The sequence below is a fragment of the Chrysochloris asiatica genome, unplaced genomic scaffold (assembly GCF_000296735.1).
Source record: "Chrysochloris asiatica unplaced genomic scaffold, ChrAsi1.0 scaffold00013, whole genome shotgun sequence".
Lineage (NCBI taxonomy): Eukaryota > Metazoa > Chordata > Mammalia > Afrosoricida > Chrysochloridae > Chrysochloris > Chrysochloris asiatica.
Window position 1 is genome coordinate 21,415,967 of NW_006408531.1, and position 8,930 is coordinate 21,424,896.

The window sequence follows — 8,930 nt, forward strand, 5'->3', positions numbered from 1 at the left end:
TTCCACGGCCTCTTCTGAATCCAGCTTGAACCTCTGGAAGTTCTCTGTCAGTGTATGATTGCAGCCATTTTTGTATTAGCTTTGGCAAAACTTTGCTCGCTTGAGATATCAAAGAGATTGTCCGATGATTTCCACATTCTGTTGGGTCTCACACACACACACATATATACATATAATTTATGAATATATAAGTATACAGCTATTAGTAATGTATGCTGATTTTTTTTTTTCTGGCAGAGGCATGCAATGAAAACTCTTGGAGATCCTAGCATATATGAACTAATTTAATCTTCAAAGCAATTCTATAAAGTAGGTGTCCCCATTTCATAAATAATAGCATGGACTTCCCCAAGCCATACAATTAGGAAGTGGCGAAGGCTGAATGTGAACCTGGAGTTCATCCTTTTGACCACAAGACTCTCCTAGAGATCCACATGAACTGACTTGAAGGAATCCCCATAACACCAGGCATGATGGACGGTAGAACAATGCAGTTGGTGTCATTCTATTTATTTATTCCATGAAGCAAAATTTTATATGCTCCTATGTCCATATTGGATGTAAATGTGCAGAAAAAGGCCTATAAGAACAGTGGCTACCTCCAGGAGCCGGGAGAAAGTACACATTTTCCTTATTCAATATCTTTACTTTTTAAAATAAAAATGTGTAATGAATTACTTGTGTAATTAAGAGAATTTGAAAGGCAAATAAGATGGGGAGACAGTGAAAACCACCTTCATGTAAGGTTATTTTCCAAATATCCTTATAATCCAGAGGGTTGCAAACTTTTTCAATAACTGGGAAGATAGTAAATACCCTTAGCTTTGTGGACCATAGAGTCTATGTGGCTAGAGTGAGAGGACTCTGCCCTTATAGTGCAAACGAGGCCCCAGACAACAGCTAAACAAATGAGCATGGCAGTGTTCCAGTGATACTGTATTTAAGGACACTGAAATTTGAAACTCACATAATTTTCACATGCTATGAAATAGTCTTCTTTTGCTTTTATAGCCATTGTGTAAAAAAAAAAAAAAAAAAGGATAAAAACCATTTTTAGATCATGGGCTATATGAAAACAGGCAACAGGCCAGACTTGCCATGAGGGCCACAGTTTGCAAAGCTTGTGTCTTTCTTTATTACTATAAAGGCAGCACAGGGAAGCTGTGGAAATGCACAATCTCAGACCTTACTCAAGACCTATAGAAACAGAATCTGCCTTCTCAAAAGGTTACTCACTCTACTGCTAATCCAAAGATTGACAGTTTGAATACACCAGCTGCTCCACAGGAGAAAAATGTGACAGTGTGCCTCCGTAAAGTTTAGTTTTGGAAACCTCTGGAACCATTCTATTCTGTCCTACAGAATCACTGTAAATCAGAATTCAACTTAACTGCAATAGATTTGGTTTTGATTGACTTGTCTGGGATACAGTAATTATCCTAGAATTCCTTTTCTATATAACATTGTTTCTAATATACTAGCATTCAATGTGTTGTTAATCAATGTTTGTATTATATTAAGCACTAATTTTTTTTTCCTTCTAGGTGATATAATATGCATTTGTGCTTAGCTTTACCTTTAACTAGATTTACATGGCAGTGGTGGTTGTCTGCCATAGAGTCAATTCTGACATAATGACCTATATAGGGTTTCTGAGTCTGAAAATCTTTATGAGAGCAGAAAGCCTTACCTTTCTCCTTGGTAGATTCAAACTACTGACCTTGTGGTTAGCAACCCAGCTTGTAATCCACTACGTTCCCAGGGCTCCTTAGAATTATATAATCCTTTTCAGATTTACAAAGCCCTACATTACTATATTTGATTCTCCCCAAAATTCTACGACTTAGCTGAAAGAGTTATCTTCAGTTTACGCATAAGACACCAGAGATTCAAAAAGGTCAAGTGGCTTGCCCAAGTCTACCAGCAAATCAAAGAATGAAGTAAACTCTGACATATCGTTCAGTTTGAAAGCTGTCTTTTTTTCACATCCATCATGTGATCTCTCCAAAACTGGTTTATAGCATTTAGACACATTTTTCTAATTATTTAGAATCTCAGTCTTTTTACATTGTTACTTCAAAATACTATTTTTTTTTTTAAAAAAAAAAGGAGAACGTTATGTTCAGGTAAAGTGGCTTGCCTACTGTTTGATTAGGTGTTGTTGAGTTGGTTCTGACTCATAGTGACCCTATGCGCAACATAACAAAACTCTGCTCAGCCCTACGCCATCTTCACATCTTCACTTCACTGGGAAGTAGCACCTTCATCTCCTTGAAGGTCTTCCTTGTTTCACTGACCCTTCTTTACCAAGTATAATGTCCTTCTCCAGGGACTGGTCTCTTCTGATAACAAGGAAGTGTGAGACAGGAAGTCTTGCCATCCTGGGTGTACAGATTTATTTGTTTTTCTGGCAGATTTAACAATTTTCTTCAATGCCATAATTCAAATGTATCAATTTTTCCGTGGTCTTCCTTAGTCACGATCCAATTTTCACATGCATTTGTTGTTGTTGCTGTTGTTAGGTGCCATTGGGTCAGTACCGTCTCATGGTGACCTTATGCACACCAGAAGGAAACACTGTCTTGTCCTGCACCAACTTCACAATCATCGCCACTCTTGAGTCCATTGCAGGAAACATGCACTTGAGGCTATTTAAATGATTGTGAAGAACAAAGGCTTGGGTTAGGCACATTTTAGTGCTCAAACTGATATCTTTGTTCTTGAAAACTTTAAAGAGGTCTTGTGCAACAGATTTGCCTAACGCAATTCATCATTTGATTTCCTAACTGCTGCTTTCATGAGTATTCATTGTGGATCCAAGCAAAAAATATCTTTGACAACTTCATTCTTTTCTTCATTTATCATGATTTTATGTATTGGTCCAGTAGTGAGGATTTTTATTTTCTTTATTTTGAGGTGCAACACATACTGAAGGCTGTGGTCTTTGATTTTTATTTTCACTTCCAGCAAGCTAGGTTGTATCATCTGCATGTGAGTCTTCCTACAATCCTGATGCCATGTTCTTCTTCAGATAATCCAGTGTCTCAGGTTATTTGCTCAGCAAACAGATCAAATGCATATGGTGAAAGGAAACAAACCTGAAATACATCTTTCCTTAATTTAAACCATTCATTATCCCTTTGTTCTGTTCAAATGACTGCCTCTTGTTCTATATATACGTTCCTTATGAGCACAATTAAGTGTTCTGGAATACCCATTTTTTTTTTTTCAAAATGTTATCCATAGTTTGTCATGATCCACACAATCAAAAGCCTTTGCATGGTCAATAAAGCACAAGTAAACATCTTTCTGGTAGTCTCTGCTCTTAGCAAATAACCATCTGATGTCAGCAGTGATAGCCGTCATTCTAAGTCTTTTTTTGACTAACTTGAATTTCTTGTGGTTCTCTGTCAATGTACTGTTGCAGCCATTTTTGAGTTGTCTTCAGCAAAATTTTACTTGCATGTGATATTCATCTTGTTTGAAGTTTTCTGCATTCCATTGGGATGCCTTTCCTTCAAATGAGCACAAATAGTTGGTCAGGTAGCTGTCATGCAAATATGACACCTTTCGATATTCCTAGATTCATGGCTTGTACATACATAATTAATGGAGGCTGCAGCTATTTCTTCTCATTTTGAGTTGTGCCCCATCAACAAATAAAGGTCCCAGAAGCTTTACTCCACATGCATCATCATGGTCAACTCCACTTTGAGGAGACACCCCTTTCCTAGTTATATTTTGAGAACCTTCAAATCTGAGGGGCTCATATTCCAGCACTATATCTGATAGTGTTCTGTTGCTATTCATAGTGTTGTCATCTTTTCGTACTATATCTGACAAGGTCCTGCTACTAACCGTAAGGTCTCCAGTGGCTGAACATTCAGAAGTAATACACCTCTCCTTCTTCCTAATCTGTCTTAGTCTGGAAGCACCAATGAAACCTGTCCACCATGGGTGACCCGGCTGGTATTTAAAAATGGTGGCATCGCTTCCAGCATCACAGGAACATGCAAGCCACCACAGTTCAACAAACTGTTAGGTAAGTGATGGTAAAGTGGCTGGCCTAAGAATACAACACAACCACCATCGACAACAGCAAAAAACCACTGCCACTGAGTTGATTCTGACCTAGGGATCCTACACAGAGTTTCCCTTGAGAAGGAAATCATGCTTGGTAAAATGAAGGGTCAGCAAAAAAAAAGGAAGACCCCCACCTAGATGGATTGGCACAGTGGCAGCAGTAAAGGGCTCGAGCGTAGCAACGACCGTGAGATTGCCACAGGACTGGGCATTGTTTCACCCTATTATGCACAAAGTTGCTGTGAGTCAATACTGACTTGACAAAACCCAAGAACAGCAACAGTATTTACAGGAGCACACAGCTTCATCTTGCTGACAAAACTGCAGTTAGCAGTCAACCAGCTAACCCACAGCGCCACAAGGGTTCCTTTCAGTCTAAAAAGCTAGTGAAAATTAAAAAGACGATTTCTTCAATATCCATTTTGTCATTTTTGTTAGTAATTTGTCCTCAGAAATATCAATTATTTATTAATTGCTCACAAAGGTTAATATGTGAGAGGGCTTAGATTTCATGAAAAAATTCTATTATCTTTCTATTCCATTTTTCCATGAACTTTTTGAAGTCCCTAATAGTATTGGTTTATAGATACAGCTTGTTGTTGTTATGTACCACTGAGTTGAATCCGACTCATAGCAACCCTGTATAGGGTTTCCAGGAAACAGTAGATATGTTTGAACTACCAACCTTGCAGTTAACAGTCCATTATCCTACCGTATCACACCAGGACTCTAGCTGTACTTTTTCCAAAACAGATGTGTTTATTCTTCTGGCAGTACAGGGTTCTTTTTATATTCTTCTCCAACACCATAATTCAAATGCATCAATTCTCCTATGGTCTTCCTTATTCACTGTCCAAGTTTCACATGCACATGAGGCTATTAAAAATACCTTAAAAATACCATGGCTTGGGTAAGGTGCCCCTTAGTCCTCAAACTGACATTTTGCTCTTGAACACTTTAAAAAGGTCTTGTACAGTAGATTTGTCTAATGCAATACATCATTTGATTTCTTGACTGCTGTTTCGATGAATGTTGATATTGGATCCAATCAAAATGAAGTCTTTCACAACTTCAATCTTTACTCCATTTATCATTTACCGCAATGCCCACATGTTGTTGTTGTTGTGAAGTGCCGTCAAGTCAATTCCGACCCATAGCGACCCTGTATAGGGTTTCCAAGGAGCAGCTGGTGAGCTTGAACCGCCAGCCTTGCAGTTCAAATGACTTTGCAGGCTGACACATTAGCCCACAGTGCCACACCAGGACTCCGAAGGTGTCTGCCAATCTTTAAGAAATCAGACTGTCACATTTTTCTCTGGTTGACAGACTGCTGGATTCCAACGGCCGATCTTTTGCTTAGCAGTCAAGTGCACCATTAGAACTCGTCATTTAAATGACAACAGGTAATTATAACATTGCTACAGGCAAGGAGAAGGAGCTCTGGTAGCGTAGTGGTTACGAATTGGGTTGTGAACCTTAAGGTCAGCAGTTCGAAACTACCAGCTGCTCCGTGGGAGAAAGATGAGGATTTCTGCTCCCATAAAGATTTACAGCCTCAGAAACCCTGTACAGGGTCGCTATGAGTCGGAACCAACTCCACAGCACATAACAACAACAACATAGGTCAGGAAGAGTTCTAAACTCTTTCCATGGATTAACTCTAATCTTTAATCTACCTGGCATAGCTATTATTAGTAGTATAAATAAGGAGATAGAAGTTAATTCTGACCAGGTTATAAAATCAGGTCTTTTCACCTCTAAGAAAGGGAAGCAGAGACTACAGGTGTGGTACAACCATTTCAAGGGATTTATATTGCTGGAACATTTGTAACTACTTCATGCTTGCTGTTGTTACGAGATTTGTTCTTTTCCTCCTGTATATTAGCAATAAACCCTTTATATTCAAAAGACTCTGTGAACTTCTTTTGGAGAATCATAAACACGTAATGTTGTGTTATGTTCTGGAGCACATCTAGCGTGAAAGTGGATGATGGTAGCTCCAAAAGGAAGCGCCATGAGGAGTGGTGAGGTAGGTGAAAATGAAAACGAAATCACATGCAGTCTCCCAAAGATTTAACATGCTTTCTATTGACTCACTGCCAGCCGAGGCAAGATTTAGCCTTTGATTCACGCGTTGTAGATCATCTTTCTGCAAGAGAATGAGGAGAGAGGGAAGTAAGTTCAAGTAATAACTCAGGTTTTAAAAAGGTGATTAAGATCAATTCTGTAGTAATCACGCCAAGTATTTTGCCACTGAACAAAATAGGATAAAGAGGCCAGACTATTTGAGTTTAAATTCCAATTCTGTCATGCACTCTAAAATACTACTACTCACAGTATACCTTTTTCTTTGTGGGTTTACAAAAATATAATTGATGATGGGGCAAAGCATTTTGACCACAGCTGGAATGAACTCCTAAATAGGAATGACACCATTCAGTACCTCTCAAGCGCTACTGTGCAAGGCACTCAAGGATCTTATAAAATGCATGTTCTGATTAAGAAATTCTGAGACAGGATCTGAGATTCTGTATCTCTAATAAGCTTGCAGTAGAGTCCTGATATGGCACCATTGGATAAGCACTGGACCACAAGGTCAGTTTGAACCTCAAGGTCGGTAGTTTAAACTCACCAGCTGCTCCTTGGAAACCCTATTCAAGGTTGTTATGAGTCGGAAATGACCCAACAGCACTTAACAATAACAACAATGTGCTTGCAAGTGACATAAGACCACCAACCGCACTTTGAGTTAGAAGAGATATTTTAAAAATTTGGAGTTTAGAGTTTACGACAAGTTTCTTTGACACGGGACAATTAACAACTCTGAGTCCTTTTTATCTATAATATGGGGAATAAAACCCCCATTATATAATATTCTTTTGAGAATTCTAGAATATAACGTCTTTGGCCACCCCTACAAGAAACAACTTTTACCTGAGGCAGCAAATGTTATATTTAGCTTTACAATCACGTTTTTTAACTGGGCATCAAATCTACTTTGGCATTTGTCTTAACTTGATGGGTCCCTGACATCTGGGCTCCAATTTCATTCTGAAATTCCATCCCCACTCATACACTCTAATTCTCACAGGTGTGCTTGTGTTTTGATTCCCTATCCCTAGGACCCTCCTTACCCCTAGAATCTCTCCTTATTGAGAGTCTTTGGATCCTGAGTCTGATGCCTGATCCACAATATTGACTTTCCTAATGCTATTGACTTACTTCCAAGTGTTGCCCGAGAGGAATTCTCCACTACCTTCATCTATGATTCTCCCGGTCAACTACTTGTCTGGGTTTATCTGGAGTAAGACCAGACCTCTTGTGATTGTTAAGTTTTCCTGTTAGTTTACACCACAGTATCTACCCCAGTGGGTGTGTTTAAGGCTGGATGCGTATTTCACCTGATACACTCTCCATGCTCATTCTGTTCTAAACAACCAACTACTGCCATCTGTTTCTTAAGCTGTAATAGGAACGTAATATGTAGGAAATCAAAGATAGATCCGAATTTCTACTGTTGTTTTTTTAATAATAATTTGTTGGTTAATTCTACTGTTGGTTAACAATTAATTTCTAAGTATTGCTTTCCAGCTTACAAAGCAATTTCAAATATTTAATCTTATAATGCATACATTATAATCTCTTATTTACAGATAAGGTTGAGAGAAATGACATACGTAGAAAATGTTTACCTGAGCCAGGACACAAACCAATCCATCAGCTCCCTGGTTGTTGACCATCTTGGTTATAGACAGACTAGTTTTCTCCTTTATGTTCTTATGGGTGCACGAAGTTATCACTTACATTTTGTAGCCCAGGACATGAGCATCCCAGATCATCTGTGGGCAATGGATTAGTAAAGCTGCAAACAGAAGACTTCGACACTTCTTCTGGGTGGGATGGCTCATAAAAAGGTGTCTTCAGAAGATGGTTCAAACTTCCATAGGTACCATTGTTTGGTGCTGGTTGAATGTGTAGAAGATCTGTTTTAAAAACAAGTTTATAATGAGACAGATTTGCATGGGCTAAATGGGACAGAGGTAAACAGTGATGCATGCTCAACCTTGGAACAACAAGGCTCTGTGATACAGAGATCTAGGCATAATTTGAAGAAGGGAAATAATACTAAGATGTTTGACTGTTTTATGAATATTGGTTTCCCTTGCCTACTATTGTAAAATAGACACCTGAGTGGGATATAAAGGAATGTCAGGAAATATGATTACAGAAAGTTTATAAGCCCGTCTTCAACTTGCCCAGTGAAATAGGCCTCTTGCAGAGCCTTTGAAGTGTATAGGATCTTAGGTGGAATCCTGAGTCCCCTCCAGAACCTTCTGAGGTGGGCATTCCCACTACAAAGGACAAGCAGACCCTCCTGGAATAGCTAGAGCGACAGAAGATACATGTTCAAAGAAAGATCATCAGGAAAAACCCAAAACAAAAATGGCAGTATGACTGGCTACTACAAGAATAAGCAAACTGTTCACCGGGAAGCAATCAAGGCAAACAATCAAGTTCCTTCAGGACAAACCCCCTCTAAGACTGAAACTCAAAGGTAACATATGAGCAGGCTTGTAAGCTTGCTGATGACCACATTGGTCTGCTGGTGAGTAGAAGAGGGGGAAAGGCAGCAATGAAGAAATGGGCTGAGTTCAACACAACCACAGTCCATAGACTCCCACTGACCTGGAGAAGAGAAAGAGAAGAGGAAGGGCTGGTTGGTACAGAGTGTGGTGAGACCTGGGACATCTGAGACCAAGAACAAGGACATAGCCACAGAGGGCTAGAGCTGAGAGTGAAGCATCCAGCTGATATGAAGTGAGGGGAGATGCACAAGAACACCCAAA

At 39.2% G+C, this 8,930-nt stretch overlaps 1 protein-coding gene across 1 annotated transcript in view; it reads right to left on the reverse strand.

Moving 5' to 3' along the window:
• ENPP3 (ectonucleotide pyrophosphatase/phosphodiesterase 3) overlaps positions 1-8,930 on the reverse strand; it is a 144,908-nt gene that overhangs the window by 39,599 nt on the left and 96,379 nt on the right. The window contains exons 18-19 of the mRNA XM_006834724.1: positions 7,888-8,066; positions 6,181-6,232 (exon numbers count right to left, since the gene is read on the reverse strand). Coding sequence (XP_006834787.1) covers positions 6,181-6,232; positions 7,888-8,066 — 231 coding nt within the window. The remainder of the gene's footprint in view (positions 1-6,180; positions 6,233-7,887; positions 8,067-8,930) is intronic.